Source organism: Drosophila eugracilis, unplaced genomic scaffold, assembly GCF_018153835.1.
Source record: "Drosophila eugracilis isolate 14026-0451.02 unplaced genomic scaffold, ASM1815383v1 contig_1828, whole genome shotgun sequence".
In the NCBI taxonomy this organism is placed as follows: domain Eukaryota; kingdom Metazoa; phylum Arthropoda; class Insecta; order Diptera; family Drosophilidae; genus Drosophila; species Drosophila eugracilis.
The window spans coordinates 126,377-144,532 of NW_024572675.1; the positions used below are offsets into that span (position 1 = coordinate 126,377).

Here is an 18,156-nt window from a genome sequence, read left to right on the forward strand (position 1 = left end):
TTTAATAAAAATGATTTATTATTTTAAATTAAATTAGATTTATTATTTTTTTTTATAAGGCGATTCAAATTAAAAAATTATAAATTACTGTGCCTTTTTATATTTATATTCTGACTATTTCATATTAAGCTTATTGAGAATGTATCTATGGTCGAAGAACGAATTCTAATAAAATTGAAACACTGTATTGTTTAACGCTTAATCAGTACATCTTGATGATGACATGATGGACATTTATAAAGCCCGAAATTGTGCCCACTATAACGAACACATATAAAATGAGACGTTCTACGTCGCCGTCAAATCAGTTCGCTCCGAAACGCAAGCCCTTGGGTGTCTCTCGAACGACATATAGTAAGTTATAACTTACACACTTTGAAATGGCAGTCATACAAAACAAACAGAAGATATCAGTGCCTGAGTATCTGAATGAACAGTTTTTCACGGAGACCCTTGAAGACGGTCTGAGAGAGTCAAAAGTAACCGTAAAGGAAATCATTTTTGACTGGGGCAGCAACCCTGGGGACAACTACTGCTCGGCTATTTATCGGGTCGAACTTACCTTCTCGAAGTGGGTTAATGGAGCTGAATCCACAGCAACGGACAAGCTTTCTCTGATTGTTAAAACGATTCCGATTACTGAAGCAACTCAGTTTCTAGAGGACGTCAGTGTTTTCATCAAGGAGAAGCAGACCTACACAGACGTCCTGCCCCGATTGGAAATCCTGAGTCGTGGAGATAGATTTGGAGCCAAGTAAGTGGATTGAGTAAAAGTTTCAGTTAAAATTATACAGATAAGAAATGATATTTTATTGTAGGTATTATCACTCCGTAAAGACCCCTGTTCAGACAATTGTATTTAGCGATCTGAAAGTCGAGGGATATAAAGTGTCGTCACGAGAAGCAGGCCTTGACTGGCACCATGCCTCCCTTATCCTTCAGCAGCTAGGAAAATTTCATGCCACATCCATGGTACTGGCCAAAAAGGTAAGAGTGATAACACTGTATAATATAAAACATTTATCTGACAAGGTTTTGTAACCATACAGGATCCACGAATTGTGGAGAAGTACTCACGTGGCATGCTCAGCGAAGACATATTGATGAAGAGCGACACCTTTGAGCATATGTTTGGAGGCTTCCTAAAGGGTCTCATCAAAAGTTCAGCCAGTTGGCCTGGCTTTGAAAAAATAACCAAAAACCTACAGCGCCTTATGGACAACTTTCGATCTGTATGCGTGGCTGCAGCCAAACCAAAGAATGGTGATCGGTACGTGGTACTCAATCATGGTGACATGTGGACCAACAACTTTATGTACGCCTACGAGAACGCTTCACAGCCTGAAGTACCTACGCGTGCTATCTTTGTGGACTTTCAGCTCAGCTTTTACGGTAGTCCAGCTTGCGACCTGAATTTCTTCCTAAACACCAGCCTTAAGCTTGAATTGCTGCAAGAGCGCCGTGAGGATCTAATTAAGGTGTACTACGCGGCATTTAAGGATGCTTTAAAGTACGCCCGCTTTGAGGACATCCCCACATTCGAGGACCTGCAGTATGAACTGCGAAGTCGCGAGACCTACGGACTATTTGGGTTGTTCGCTTTTCTACCTATGATTACTATGCCCAAAGAATTAGCTCAGGACAACAGCATAGAGAACATGCAGGACGAAGCTTTTAAGCAACGTAAGATGGATGCCATTTTTTCGCAAACATTTTTAAACAACTACCAGAAGTGGGCCTTGCAACGAGCAGATTCTCTAGGAGTCTTTGGCGACTATTAAAAGTTGTTTTGCCATTAAACTTTGTGATAACAATTGGACATGTGAATTTTAAATGTACTCATGTTTAAACAGAATCATAAGTTTAGCTATCCATAATGTATACACCCTGATATGTTAGCAAAAATAGATCATTTAATAGACCAGTCGGACGAAGGCACACATTTGTCAACACATGCAGCCTGATCTTGGTGGCTACCTCCAGATTCATACCCGGATAGGATTACTTGATTCACGATATCAGAAGTTGCTATTTCAATGGGATTTAAGAAGCATGGTTCTTCATAAATTCCGAAATAATGTTCATATTTGAAAAATCTTTGGTAAGTCGCTAGATAGTGACAAAAATATGTTATACAAGGTCAAACGAAGACATACATTATAATATTATGAACGCCACAGTTTTCCGAGATTTGTGGGCATTATAGTGGGCGTGGCAGGTTGCTAAAATAAACTTGCACTGCGTATGGACCTCAAGAATCTGCCTGTATCTCTTATAGTTCCTTAGATCTCAGCGTTCATACGGACAGACGGGCATAACCTAATCGACTTCGCTATTGATACTGATCATGAATATATGTACTTTATAGAGTCGGAAACGCTTCCTTATAATCTCTGGGCTTAGATCTTTAGCGTCTGTCTTCGCAAAGGATTGACGATCGACTCTCTAGTAAGGCTAAGTTTAAGATTCGCCAAATTTAACCGAATCTGATAACATTTATACTAAATAATCATAACGGGAAGGCGAGTTCACGGCGGTTCCTTCGCCAACCTTTAAAAACGTATGAGCTTGTCCAAAACAGAAAAAAATAATGCCTGGCTTGTTTCCAAATTAAAAGGGAACTTCAATTTTAATTTTCGGTCCTATTCCGTAAAGATTTAGTTTGTAGATCAGTTAAGATTTATCTGTTAACTTATGCTGAAATCAGTCGAAGTAGATTGCTTAACTCCGGCCGGAACTGCTAATGCATCATTTTGACCAAAATGCACAGGGGGCCCCTGAGAATCGATTATTACCTTTAAGTCTAGACAAGAGTAACAATAAATCTTTTCACAACTCGGTAAATTCTCGTTGTCCTAGCGGTAAGTTCAGCTTTGGCTTAGGGCGCCGACAGATATGTGTAAATTTAACGGGCGTGATTCTTATACCGACCAGATGGCGCTGTGTGCAGTCGGCACTCCGCCAAGAAGTATATACGCTCATAAAGTGTAGTTCATGTTTGTGTTATATTAAAAAGCATAAGCTCATATAACTCGGCCATCACGGATATAATTCTATATTTCGTATTAAAGGAAACAGCTGGCAAAAGAAGGACAGTCAATCTGTATATTATATCCAAGATATAATGGGACGATACTTGATCGACCGACTTTTGACTAATGCGAAAAATCGTACTAGGCTGCCAATCCTAGTCAGGTCGGAATCGCTTTTTATTACTAGTTTCATACTTTTGAACGAATACGTTATACTACCTTACTTTACAAGTAACGGGTATCATACGCGGTCAATCGTTGCAAGTGTAAGCCAAGAAAATACGAAAGTATTAATATATTGTTTCCAATGCCGTATATATAAGCAACAGAAGCTTGACTTCTCTACATTGCGTGTTTTACCAATATCAGAAGTGATTTTATACTTTAAGTACAATTTAAGTGAATACATATAATTATAATTAATTGTATTTTTGGATTTAATTGAGCAAGACTCGCAGTGACACGTAAATATAAATAGTGAACTGCAGGCTTGCTACTTTTAAAACGATTGCAAAATGTGTAGCGTTGTGTTTGATGCGGACGTGTTTCATCCACCTAGCCACCTGGACGTGCCCTTTTTCGAGGAAGTGCTGGAAACGGCCCTGCGAACAACAAAGGTAAAGCTGGTGGCCGTACATATTCGAAAGGGAAGTAGCACCGGTGAAAACTACTGCAGTCAGATCTACCGGGCAAATGTGTCCTTCACTAGCTCAGATCATCCTGCTCAGAACATGGTATTTATTGTGAAGAGCATTCCTCACCTGGATTCCGTGGAGTTTATTGTTGATCTACAAGTGTACCTTAAAGAGAAGATAACGTACTTCGAGGTTCTTCCGCGGATGGAGCTTATGATGAGGTGCAACCGACGCTTCGGACCCAAGTGAGTGATATTTAAAGAAATTACGAGAAAGAAATTTCTTTTAACGACAGGTAATAAAAACATAACTACAAATAAAAATAGTGTACGTGTTATAACTATACGTTTGACAGTACAAAACATATATTTTTCAAAGCATACGTAAAAGTAGACAAATTAGACGTAGGCACCGCGCAGAAACAGAATTGACCCTAGGCCAAGAGATAACAAATGGGGGAATAGAAATTGAATTTCATAGAATAAAATAAGCGGCGAATTTTCGATATTTATTTATTTAAAATAAACTCGGCTGGAAAAAAAACTTTAAAAAACTTATTGTTTGGAGGTAATGTGATGTCCATTCGACAACGCAAAATTGTGTTTGTTTGATTTGTATTTATGTAATCATAATTTAAAAGGTGTTGTTTTACTTGACTTACTGTTTCTTAAGATTTTTTTTATCATTAGTATGTTTTAAACAGTGAAATCCTTTTGCTTTCAAACAGACTATATAAGTGCATGAAACAACCGGAAAACACTCTTGTGTTCGAGGATCTTGGCGATTTGGGCTACGTAATGGCCTCCCGCGAATTAGGCTTGGACGAGGAGCACTGTCAGCTGGTCATGGAGCGTTTAGCAGAGTTTCACGCCTCTTCGATGGCTTTGGCAGTTCTGGTGAGTTGATTTAAACGGAGACCGATAATAGTTTTATATGGCTACTTCGACGTTTACAGGATCCCCACATATTTGATTTTTACGCCGACGGCATGCTATCGCCGAAAGCACTTGAAGAGGACGGCTTACTGATGCGTTTCTTCTCAAGCAATGGCAAGGAACTGCATTCACTTGTGAGTTCATGGCCTGGCTTCGATCGAATCGCCGGGAAGATCGAAAACTATATGATGAACCAGCGGGCTAATTTGGAACGCAGTCAAGCTCCGCTGGAGAAGGAGGTTAAAGTACTTAACCACGGTGACTTGTGGGTAAACAATTTGCTATTTAAGTATGACACAGCGAATCGTCCGCTGGACCTTATCCTCATCGACTTTCAGCTGAGCATATGGGGCAGTCCAGGAATAGACTTAAATTATTTTTTTTATACCAGCCTTTCCTTGGATGTGCTGGTTAACCAACGGACCAAGTTACTGCGGTCTTACCACGATAAGCTGTCAAAAACTCTGCTAAATCTCGACATGGGCGTCCCGGTCCCCAGCTTCGAGCAGATCTTAGAAGAAGTCGAACGCCGCGAAGCCTACGGATTCTTCGCCAGTTACGGCATCCTTCCCACTATCAGTCAGAATAAGGCCCAAACCACTGACAACAATCTGAACAACTTTAATGACGCAGACTTTGCAAAGCAGAAGGTTCGTCAGATGTTTACGTCCCGGCGACTGGCAGAGACTTTGCGCTACTCGTTGCCGCACTTCGAACGAGCTGGCGTTTTCGATTGAATTGTTTTTAAACTCATAAACAGATGAGACAAGTTTTTGTAACAAAATAACATATTAGTGCGCCCAAAGAAGAATTTCTGGACATGATTTTGAAACTTTCCCAATATTCTTTTTTTAAAAAGCCGCTTGCACAATCTAAGGGTTAAGAGTTTTACTTATTAATATTAAAAATATATTTTAAAAAATTTAAAAAAATACGATAAAAAGTTATAATTGAAATTAAAAAAAATAAAAAATAGGAATATAATAGTGAAAGGTTGTCTTAAACACCGCTCGAGTAGAAGCCTCTAACCGCTACACCACAGCCCCAAACAGGAATGACCGACTAACTGAGAGTATGCCAAATCTGCGGGTTTCCATATCAAAGCCCACAATAGAATAACTTTTTTGTAGCTCATGCTATAGTTTGGTTTAATATTCATTGTTGGTGCCCAATGTTTCCTCTAGACAGTAAACAGTTAGTCAGACAATCAGGGAGACAGACAGACAGATAGAAAGACAGACTGACAGATAGAAAGGCAGACAGGCTGACTGACAGTCAAACTAGGCAGACTAAGTGACTAAGACAGACACACAGACAAATCTCAGTCTGGATACGACAGACAGTTAATCAGGCGGACAGATATACGGCAGGCTGACTGACAGACAGACAGACTGGCAGGCAGACAAACAGTCAGTCATCTTGCAGGACTCAATGAATTTAAAAAATTTGTACCTTCACTTTTAGTTTTAAAGTTAAATATACAAAAAGTATCAAATAATTTATATCTGTGGAAAAATAAAACCAATTCCCAAAAACCCATGGAATGTTGAGAGTGACGGTATACTCTAAGCGAATTTAAAAAAAAAAACTACTTGATTTTGCACCATAACAATCGCCATCTCACAGAACCAATTTTTCGTAATGTTACATAAGCCATAAAATTATAACAAAATTTCTTTTGACTTCTTTCTGCACAATCCTAGGGGGATCAGTATCCGTAAGGAAGTAACGTAAAATTGCAGAAGGCCCTAAAAGCCGAATTACAATTTCCAGAATTTAAAAATTGTGCCTTCTTATTATCAAATAAAGCATGTTTAGTAACTGATAGTGATACCACATTTTTATACCCGTTACTCGTAGAGTAAAAGGGTATACTAGATTCGTTAAAAGGATGTAACAGATAAAAGGAAGCGTTTCCGACCCTATAAAGTATATTCTTGTTCTTGATCAGGATCAATAGCGAAGTCGATTGAGCCCCGTCTGTCTGTCCGTTCATTCGTCCGTCCGTCCGTATGTCCATCCGTCCGTATGAACGCTGAGATCTCAGGAACTATAGCAGATACAAAGTTGAGATTAAGCATAAAGATTCTTGAGGTTTTTCTTCATCTAGCCACGCTCACCCTAACGCCCACAAAACCCGAAAAACCAAAAATGCAAAAATCTCGGGAACTAAAAAGACCTAGAAAGTTAGGCTTAAGAATACGTATTTTAGGGTTGCCACTGCAACTTCCCACGAGTTTTTATCTGGCCACGCCCACTCTAACGGCCCACAATCCGCGGAACCCTGTGGCGTCTATAATAATATTATGAATGCCTTCGTTTGACCTTGTATAACTTATTTCTGTTAATATCTATCGATTTACCAAAGATTTTTCAGATCGGAACATTTTTCGCTACTTATGAAGAAATTTAGGTTATAAGGCAGTGACGTCACTATCAGTTACTCGACATGCTTTCTCCGACAATAGGTGGCGCTTGGGTGATTTCTACTAGCAAAGTGAATATTTTAAAATTGTGTAAAACAGTAACGGGTATCTTATAGTCGCGGCACTCGACTATAGCGCTTCCTTTTGTTCCGTTTGTGGATGTCAGAGTGGGCGTGGCCGATTGAAAAATCGACTCGAGTTGCGATGCAATTCTAATAGTAAGTATATAGATTTTAGCGGGTTTGGTTTTCTGCGTTTTATGGGGATAGAATAAGTGTGGTCAGATGTAGAAAAAAACAATACTATTTGGTGCTATTATTAAAAACTTCATGCCTAATCCAAAATTTCAATCACTTATAAATAACGATATTTTAGGGATCTTAGAGAATGCGGGTGCCATTTTTCGCCGTTGGTGGGCGTAAGCGTGGGCGTGGCCAGATAATGGTACCACATTGAGATGCGCTGGTATCTGAAGAATATACATGCTTAGACCCAACTATAGATCCTATAGTTCCTAAGATCTCAGCGTTCATACAGACAGACGGACATGACCAAATTGACTCGGCTATTGATCCTGATCCTAATAGGGTCGGAAAAGCTTTCTTCCACCTGTTACATACTTATCAACGAATTCAATATACCCTTTTACAGCCCGAGTAACGTGCTTTACAACTGTTTTACAATTTTCGTCTGTTGAACACATCCATAACTTTTTTCGATAAGTGTGCAGTCGTTCTGGATATTGTTGTAATTACAGTTTAACCAGGAATGTGGCATTATCAAGTATGGTGGAGGCTACACAGACATTTATTTTCGGGCAATCATACGTCTTGTTCACAAGATTTGTGTATTCGTTCAAATGGAGTTTCGATTTAACAAAATCAAAAAAGTGTTGTTTTAGAGAACAAAAGATTTCACGATGCTTGTACGGTAGCTCTATAGTTTAAGTATTCTGTTGATTTTAATACTGCTAAAAACAGTAGGAAGTCACCTGAAATTTTGTAAAGAATGAATTGGGACTAATTTATAATTTTTTAGCTATAAAAAATCAACCGTATTTTATTTTATTATTGACAGAAATAGAATTGTAATCATTTTAAATTGCACATGAGGAATAACTTGAACTAATCTGCACTTGCTACTTAAATAACAACCTGTTACTAGCTCATTATATTATTTAGATTTCGTCAAATTTTGCCCAATTGAACAGTCCACGGTCAAAATAAGCGTCAATTAAATTACGTATATTCTTAATCATTACTAATTTGTTTGTTGAACTGTAGCAGATGTTCCCAAACCAAATATTACGTTTATATAGCTTATTTAACTAAAGAAGTTACGCTTATTGCTTATTGACCAGATTAGCTCCAGACATCAGCCGAGTAGCGCTTCTGAGCCTCCATCTTCTTTATATACTGCACGGCGTCAGCCTCCGTCATGTTTCCTCTGGTGGACAGAACTTTCACTAAAATGTTCCTAACGTCGACGGCCATGTTCTTCGCATCGCTGAATAAGTAGAATAAATAAAGTATTTCAGCATTTTATGGTTGTTCACTAAAAACTTACCCGCATATGTAAAAATGCCCCTTGTTTTCGCCAATTACTTTCCATATTAGATCTGCGTCCTGTTCAAGCAGATGCTGTACATAAACCTTTTTCGCCTGGTCACGGGAAAAGGCGGCCTTAAGGGTAAGCGTGCCCTTCTTAACCCACTCCTCCAATTCGGTTTCGTAGATAAAGTCTTCGCTGCGCTTCCGACATCCAAAGTAGAGAATTGACTCACCAACAGTCTTGCCTTCATCGCGCAGAAACTGTCGCTCCTGAATGAAGCCGCGGAATGGTGCCAAGCCCGTACCCGGGCCCACCATTATGATAGGTGTCTCAGGCTTTGTGGGTAATCGAAACTGCGACTTGCGGATAAATACCGGCACCTTTATTTCGTCGCTAACAGGTTTCCTGTTCTTCAGAAATGTGGTGGCCACGCCCTTGTTTGTGCGACCTGTTGAAGTATTGTACTCCACGAGCACGGCTGTCACGTGCACGTTAGTAGGGTGGAGCTTAGCAGACGAAGATATAGAATAGTACCGGGGCTGTAAGCGGGGTAGCAGCTCGCAAACGTGGTCGATGGGAGGGCGACAAGACCTAATGTCTTCTAAAATGTGAACAACGTTGCGACATGCATCTTGAATCCAGCTCTGGTACTGCTCCTTTCCTAAAAAACATAAAAATTCACATCTGTTTATACGGGAAAAATTAAAAAACTAACTCAAAATCAAATAGCAACGGGATGATCTCAAATTATTGTATTAACTTCTAATTTCATTTTAATATTGGGTTGAAAAATCTTAGCGAGCAATCAATCAATTAATTTCTTTGAATCATACCAAAGATTCACTACCAAGTTTAAAATTGGGTATTGAGCCCTAATTTATTACACAGAGGGATCTGAGGATTTCCGTAATAAGACAAGAAATGCCCAAAGCAAATAAATCATTCAATATAGTTGAAAAGACTAGGATGGTATTATTAATACGGCAGTAGCAGATGGAATAATTAAAATCTTTTCCTGCAAATAGAACGATGATCTGTGGTCAGTATAGGACAATTTCTCTATTTTTCTGCCAGTTCCTATTGGAACTAAAATGAATATGCTTTGGCTGAAATGTTTTAATTGAAGTCAGAGGTCTCCACGGACTCCTTAGTTGGCTTTCACGAAGCATTCGAATTAACAAGAAATTCCTCCTTTGTACTGCGTGTTCTCCTAAATTGTGAATATACCATATAGAGTTGTAAGGAAGTTTTATCCAAGTTAAAAGTTTTGTAATAGTTTTTAGTGTTTGTCGTTATCGATAGCTTCGAGAGGATAATTATCGTAAATTATAAAGCAATCAAATATTCCTTATAATAAGTAAGATTATATTATTTTAACATTTCAATTTGTTTGGTCGCTCTGTTTTGCAAATGAACTGTTTAAATGCCATATATACAAAGAACAGGTAAGAAAGTGAGATAGTTCTTTTTCAGAGAGATCTTACAATAAATTGCTTCTTTCCTTACATCTGGGTTTCTCCCGCAATACGAAATTTCACGTTTTAAAGATTCAGCTCCAATTGTTCTTTTGAAAAATGTCTTACCTTCTGGGCTGATGGAGGCCATATTGCGCAGCAACTCCTTTTCATTGTCATCAGAACAATACTCAGCTAGCTCTTTGAGGATATGTGTGCGAGGTATGGCTGTGATTTCCAAATAGTGGGTTAGTGCGGTGCGGTACGTGGTAGGGCAAGGGAATGGATGCTTTTTGCTGCTGTCAGTATCGGTGTTGATCAACGAGAACACAGTGTCCAAATCAGCGTTACATAGCTGACCGAGCTTCTCCACCAGGCTTTTGTCGTTAACAGGGTACATGGCCACGTGATCACCCGTGTCATATCGCATTTTTGAACCATCGATGCCTAACTCTATATGCATACAAGAGCGGTCACCACCCTTGTGCAACTCGCGGTTGACTTTGATGGGTGCCAAAAATGGGTTCTTTGCGTCAAAGGGTGGACGCTGATTCTGCAAAGAGTGCAACCGTGCGATCTCTCCCGTGTAGATGCGATCAGGTTGCACATCCGGCTGCTCCAGCAGGCGATACTGACGAATGAGAACTTCTTCTCCGCCGCCCTCGATTCCGAAGTGATCGCACACAGCGGGCCAGAAACGGTCTTTCCATGTAATGAAGTCATCTTCGATGCTGCCGAAAATGAAGTATGAGAAATGATTTTCCTTATTAGCTTTCACCTACTTGGCATCATCATCGCCCAGTCCCAGTTCAAAGACTCGGTTGGCGCCCAGCTCCTCAAGCCTTTTGTCCACGTAGATGGCAACTTTGTTATAGTGTTCATAGGTCTTGTTTCCCAAGCCAAAAACCTAAAAAGTAAATGGTAAAGTAAATTTTTATTTTTTTTTAAATAAAATAAAATACATATATATATAATATATTTAATTATAAATAATGTATCGTCCCAAAACAACAACTTCTGTTATTACGAGAAGTTTAAAAAGGAAAGCACGTAAAAATAACTTTATAAAAGGTGAAAATGTGTATTCATTATATTGACTGCTGATAGAATTATTTCACTAAATATTCTTCTCCCATTCCATCAGTTTTTACCCTAGTATTTTTATTACGTAAACTGTTCAGAATGCCGCGCAAGGCTTGCAGTTTTTGGTAACGAAACATGACGAGAAGTGGAGCAGATATGGCAATCGTATTCTGCATTTTCCGACCACCATTCGAAGGAATTAATTCGAATAGTTATCAGGTCAAGGTATCAAAATAGAATAAGAACAATCTTACATTAAGCACATTGTTTTCAAAAACAAACTATAAATTCTCGAAAATTATAGCTGGCAAATGCAAAATGCTGCAACACGCGAGCACGAACAACGCATTTCTGAGGTAGTCGCTTATGTATGCCGTATAATTATAATTATGTGAGCCATTTTTTCACCAAAATTCTGATACGGATTCTGAATGTATCTGAATATCATTCTAACGTGCTTAGCCATAATTACTACTACTTTGTTAAAACGTTTAAAAATAACAGAGCTTTCAACACCATACAAGAGTGTGCTGTCGAATACAAGTATGATCTAAGAAACAGATCTCGAGAAATTAAAATGCAATTTTCCCATTTTAACTATACAAAGGATAGCGAGTTCAAACCCAACTTCGAACGTTTTTAATTTTTTTTATTAATAGAAGAATTAAAATTAAAACTCGCTTTAAGCAGACAATCTGACTAAACCACCTTTAAGTTGTTTTATTTCTGGTTAACCCATGTCCAAGGAAATGAAAATAAATTAACATCAAATCATTACCATGCCTGTTGACCATTTAAAGTCAAACTATACTTGTATTTTATGGATTTTATTATTATTATTAGTACCATCATCATAATCATCCTTATAGGTTTTAAATTTTGTAGGCGTTAGAACCCAAGCGGTCGGTTATTAAGTTTCTACCTCCTAAATTTTTACGTGATCTCAGCGTTCATGCTGACAGACAGTTAAATAAACGAAGAGAGATATTTCGATTACTCTTCTGAATTTAATCTCCACACAATCTTTACAACAATTATAAGATTATAGTCGTTTCTGGTCTGGTTCTGCATGACAGAATTCGCCCGTAAGCCGTTACTTATTTTTGCATAAGAAGGATGAATAGCAAATTCTATTCATGAAAAAATTTTTTCACATATGCAATTTCAAATGTTTCTTATTCGCTTACATTAGCTGTATTTAAAAATATCATCTATTACTGACTATGCATTCGATACGCCTGAGTCGGTGTTTGCAGAGTGGGGAATAGGGTAATCACCAAGTAGATAACACCAATTGGAGTGATAGCATTGAAACTTACCGCATAATTTAGACCAGTCAGGTCGACATCGCCGTTTGTTATCCATTCGTAGAACTCCATGGCGTTGTCGGTGGGATCTCCCTCACCGTAGGTAGCCAGGCAAAAAACTGCTAATGAGTTAGTAATATCCTTCAGCTGCAACAGCTCTTCCATATCGCATTCTTCGGGATCGGCAACCATTCCCTTTAGACGGTATCGAATTCCTTCCTTGGCTAGGCGGCCGGCGAACTCCTCTCCGGTCCCAGTCTGAGAACCATAAAAAACAACAAGACTCCGTCCGGAGGCCTTAAGCTTTTTAATAAATGAATTGTCCGTTGCACTGGTAGTGCACACTGTTGTAGGTCTGTATAAAATAAGGAAATGGGTTTACAACCGTAGCTCAATGATAGGACAGGAGTAACAAGATATTTTTTAATATTTTACTGTACTATATATGAAAACCTTATTTTTATCATATTCATCAGGTTAGGATAAAAATTCACTCACTGAATAGAATAACTCCTAGCCGGCTCTTCCTCCTTCTTTCGACTGCGCAGGAAGTAAAACGCGGCTCCAGCAATAAGTACTGCTAGTAAGACCACATCCAGCAGGCCCAGAAAGGCTTCTTCTCCGACGGGAACGCCTGCTCCCTCAATTGTTCGCTCGGTGGCCATGGTAGAAAGTGTAAGACTGCAAAAAAGACACAGAATTCGCGGCGCTTTAGTTTTTGATTTGCATAACATTTATTTAACCCGATTTGCATGCCGCGCACTTTGGTCACATTCTCTAATATATTCCACGTAAGCCAAAACTTACGTAGCATAGGTTTGCGTGTAACGGTAGTCAACTTCCGTACTTGTCTTAACGATTCACTGTATCGATCGGGCGGTAAGTTTGGTTAACAGCGGATAACATGGAAATAGCGTATAATAAGGGATTTTAATCGATTTCACCTTTAACTCCAATTATTAGCTCACGTCAATCGCTATTGCGATTGAGCAATTAATACAATTCGATTCCCTCCACTGATAACTATCGGCTTGTAGCAAAATGTTTTATACACAGCGCCTATCTATTGCCGCCTCTATTATTGAGTTAACATGTAAAAATATTGAAACATCCATATTTAGTTATATAGCGCAACAAATAGAGGGATATCATTTTCATTATATATTATTATTACAATATTCTTTTAAAACAGTTGTTAATTTGATTAGTACCTTTAATGAAGTTCAACATTTGTATAAAATTTAAAGGAAATTAAAATTTTGTTACATAGGATTTATTGAGGAATATTTTATCGAAATTATCATGATTCAACTTGAATTCGAATTCGAATTAATGCTTTAATATTTCTGTTGCCCTACTAGGCTGATTGTGTACTTTGTATAGAATCGTATAGTTGTTCTTGTTACTGTGGTCAGCAATGGCAGAAAATAAATATTAAACACATGACAGACTATTGCTGCGTAAAGCATATGCAAATTCAGAGTATAATCGGTATTCACGTCCGATACCAGTTTGAGAAAGGTGTTCGACGCTCACGATAATGCCAGACACTGACAACAAGCGGAGGTTAAAAAAGAATTGGAGCAATTGGAATTTATAGGTCACCTTACTGCCTCTGTGAGCTATGTATGCGCTATATTTGGCGACACTGCAAGGAGATAAATTATGAGTTCAAACAAAACTAAGATATTAAGATAAGGCTTCGCCATTTTGTGCGTATTAATATTAGGGTTTGAAGTTAATATACACGTTACTAGTAAAGCTTTAAAGTATCTTACTCTTAGAAGAATACCTATTTAAACCTAGAATCTTAAGATACAACATTCTATTATAGCTTGGGGGGTGGAAGTTTTTTCGAAACTTTTACTTCTACAAACCGCTAAAAACTATGATACCCGCAATACTTTTGATAATGCTATTCAACGCATTAAGGATCTACAAAAAAATGTCCAATTTAGAAACTTTTTCAGAAGTTAATTTGAAATTAAGGTTATACATTGGCTTTGACGCTAGTTGATAAATAAGCCTTATTGTTTGGTTCTTGTTAAAAAATGATTGCAGTGACCGCGAATGTACATATATGGTACTCACATTATTAATTTATCTTACCTCTTAAACCACCCAAAAGATCTATATATATTAATATTTAAGCATTTAGCATTGCATATCTCTTGATTGTTTAACTTTTAATACAAATCCAAACCAGAAGTATCGCTATTGTGGGCTATCAGTATACTGTTAACCAGTTTCCAAATTTTTACGGTCCGGTATGTTTCTAGACATAGTAGTTCTTGTTCTAGTAATGTCCTTTAAGATCAACATAACATGCTGAAATAAATTTGCACTGCTCAGCATCTCTAAAACAAGTATGTTTAATCTCTTGGAGACTCGGAGATCTCAGCGCTTATAAGGGGATGCGTTTTTTATAGAATCAAAATACCAAATACATTTATAAGATACAGCTATTTGTACATATCTAGACACCTAACGCCGACTAAACATCAAATTTGGCGGAAACCAATTTGAGAAGGTCAAGCTTACTGCAAAATGACCGTAAGTATCAACAATAATCAATATTAAAAATAAGTCTATTATTCTTCTTTTACAAACATTTTAGAATTAGATATAAATTAAAGAAAAAATAGAAAATATTTTAAAATATACAGAAATTTTTATAAACGTTATGATTCAGTGCTAAATAATTAATTAAAATAAGCTGATGACAAACAAGCTCAGGGTGGGGAAACAATAGTAATAGAAGCGATAATGCCAAGAATTTCGCTTGGTTTCAATATCAAGCGGTAAACTTATAAAGTAAGCATGACTTGACTATTTTATTTCGCGCACTAACCTTATCACAAGTTTAAATCTAACCGGTAGTAAAGGTACATACAGTTTCAGGTACATACATATGTACATCGAGACATGATTAAATTTACCTTGAAAATATTGAAATAGCGATCTTTTATTCAAGAAATCGAATGAAGAAAACAAACCTTAATCGTTCTTTTCTAGGTATTTAACTTGACTTGATATATACACGAATATGTAAATAACTCAAAAGCATAAAGAAGTCAATGTTTTTAAGGTATTACATGCTTCGAAAGGTCTAATAGGTTTATTGGTATATTGCTTTCTTCCACCGGACATGATTAGATTGATGACGTGGCATTTCTTAAAATTACTCGTGTAGTTATTGCTTACAAAACCGAAATTTTAAACCAAATTTAAAAAGTCTAGTAATGGTTGACCTTGTAAACGAAATATTTTTGCTTTAATCGAAGTTTATTTGTCCAGCTGTATAACTTTATAATAATATAATCGTACATAACTAGGAAATAAAACTAAATATCAGCCTTATTTTAAAAAATTGAAGGTTAAAATAGTTATGAAGGGGTCACATTTCTAGAAGCACCCAAAGATCAAATCTCGAAAAAATAAGTGACAAGGCGGAAGATTGTCGATTGCCGTGTAGAGTTTTTAGTTATGCAATTCGGTCTATGACTCACACAAGTACTTGGAATAAAGCGATTCAGCGTGCAAATAGCACAAATTACTAATAAAACATAACAGAAGTAAATTAATCTGAATTAAGCGCATAGGGATAGGAGTGAGCGAGATGGAGATATTGCCCATACAGCAACGAGGCTGCAAAAGAAAAACACCCAGAGAGCCGAGCAACAGGTACTGAACTTTAAACTCGCTCAAATGCGCACTTGTGTGTGTGAGGAAAGATTTTGATTGGAGTTTGTGTGATTTGTCTATCCGTCCGTGTCGCTGTAACCTTGACCACCAATACAGGGTTTATTATGAATAATTATGCATTACGGACTTCGGATTCGTGTGGCCGTGGGGCTTTGTTTTTACAACAAAAGTATTTATCCTCGAACTCACCGGATTTAATGGCGCCGTTTTGGTTGTCGTAAACGATCAGTTGATTTTATGCCGTACCTCTTAGGTTCTTCCTGTATCTTACACTTCCTGACCGTTTTGTGCTCTGCCTTTAATTACACTATTTTCCGGAGAGAACAAAGCGAATCTACGATCTTAATTTTCTTTTGCTTTATTCTCGTAAGCCGTATTATTTGGTAAACGGTAGAAACCACGAATACGAAGAGTGTGACCGTGCAGACAGCAAATCAGAAATAACGCACGTAGATTGTTTTTAATGCAGATTGCATGAAAAACTACTAGAACGGCAATCGCTGGTCTCTCTAATCAGTCTAATAAGAAACGATATTAAATGTGATCGATTAATAATATCTTTTACATTTAAAAACATATAATTCCTCTGCAAAATGTAAATTAGATTTTAATCTTATAAAAATTCCACAAAATTAAAAAATGTCTTTACCACTCTCAATATAAATAAATCAAAAAACATATAAATATATATATGTCTATCAAGAGATATAAAAACATGCAGGGCGAATCTAATCTATACACATTGCATTTTCTAGACATAATTATGCAAATAATAAAATTAGCATCAAAATAATAATAGTACTTTATGTCTTTATAAAAGTGTGCCAACGGGATCCATATATGTATAATAATTTACATTGCACAAGTTAGAAATGCTTTTCGGAAATCTTTAAAAGTTAAATTTACCTTCTCCCGACCAACGCCATTATCAGCTTGCTCATAAATTTCAGTAAGTCATAAGTAAGTAAGCCCTATTAAACGTCATGTTGCTAATAAATTATAACGAACCCGTCCATCAACGTCGTCCCATCTCAGACCAACAAAATTGAGGTAACGGCTTTCCTACCTGATATTGATCCCGTTCTTTTATATCGGTTTATTTTTTGAATTACTTTTCATGCACTTGTTTTTGATAACGAAAAGTTCTGATTGAAAATTGTAGTGTACATTTTAAATAAAAGTAACTATAAAATTACATATAAATTAAGCTCATTGTTGTTACTGTAAATGGTCATTAATAGTTAAAGCTGGCATGAACGGTGTGATCGGGTGTCAAAATGACCATTTTGGAAAAAAAACGGATTTTCACAAATCAGTTATTGATGTTAATGTGTATATAAATTTAATTCATTTCAATTTTGATCAGGTGGACTAACAAAAATGTAAAGTTTACTGTAAAAGTAATTGCATTTGTTTAAAGGTTTTAATTTACATTACATTACAATCTGTCTCCGTATGAGACTTAGGTAATGGTACCAAACTTGTTTAGTTCGCTGGATTTATTTGTCTGGTACTCCTGCATCAACCTATTTGAGGGAAGCATTATAATAAATGGTGAAGGCCGATTTTTTTCCAATCAAGCAATTTTTAAGAAGCTCAATCCGTACTACATTGCTATTTATTTTCTTCACTAAGGTAATTCATAAAAACGCCTTTGAATTGCGAAAGGTTTCGCCACTAATTTATCGACTGCTAATAGACAGGCTTAAAATCTTTTAATTTACTAAGTTTGGTATCATCTACTTCTAGTATTTTTCCTATAACGTTGAGGAAAAATCCCCTCATAAAGATGTTGGCAGCATAAATATGTATTTTCCTCACAATCTATAAATCTAGACTAAAAGCATTTTGTGAATGTAAATTAATGCATAATACAAATTTTATACGTTATATTTATTTTAATATATTAATAATAGCGCAACTATAAATATGTCTAGCCCAATCTTAAACTGTTAAGAAAACAACAATTTTCTTTATTAGAGACAGATTTTGTTTTTTTAATATCAAATTATTTATTGCTGGAGCTTT

The 18,156-nt window shown here is 37.0% G+C and overlaps 3 protein-coding genes across 3 annotated transcripts; 2 read left to right on the plus strand and 1 right to left on the minus strand.

The window, feature by feature from the left end:
- The first annotated feature begins 291 nt into the window (after nt 1–291).
- On the plus strand, nt 292–1,924 carry LOC108113477. The gene is made up of 3 exons (XM_017224060.2): nt 292–754; nt 819–987; nt 1,050–1,924. Exons 1-3 carry the CDS (start codon nt 381–383, stop codon nt 1,779–1,781), a joined length of 1,275 nt encoding a protein of 424 aa, XP_017079549.2. The 5' UTR covers nt 292–380; the 3' UTR covers nt 1,782–1,924.
- Nucleotides 1,925–3,442: 1,518 nt separating this feature from the next.
- Nucleotides 3,443–5,426, plus strand: LOC108113476. The gene is made up of 3 exons (XM_017224059.2): nt 3,443–3,912; nt 4,395–4,563; nt 4,623–5,426. Exons 1-3 carry the CDS (start codon nt 3,548–3,550, stop codon nt 5,337–5,339), a joined length of 1,251 nt encoding a protein of 416 aa, XP_017079548.2. The 5' UTR covers nt 3,443–3,547; the 3' UTR covers nt 5,340–5,426.
- A 2,632-nt stretch (nt 5,427–8,058) lies between these two features.
- LOC108113444 (NADPH--cytochrome P450 reductase) lies at nt 8,059–16,562 on the minus strand. The gene is made up of 7 exons (XM_017224018.2): nt 16,318–16,562; nt 12,922–13,104; nt 12,436–12,778; nt 10,816–10,940; nt 10,163–10,764; nt 8,595–9,240; nt 8,059–8,534 (listed from the first exon to the last, which is right to left on the minus strand). The coding sequence occupies exons 2-7, from the start codon at nt 13,086–13,088 to the stop codon at nt 8,390–8,392; spliced, it is 2,028 nt and encodes a 675-aa protein (XP_017079507.2). The 5' UTR covers nt 13,089–13,104; nt 16,318–16,562; the 3' UTR covers nt 8,059–8,389.
- Between the last annotated feature and the right edge of the window lie 1,594 nt (nt 16,563–18,156).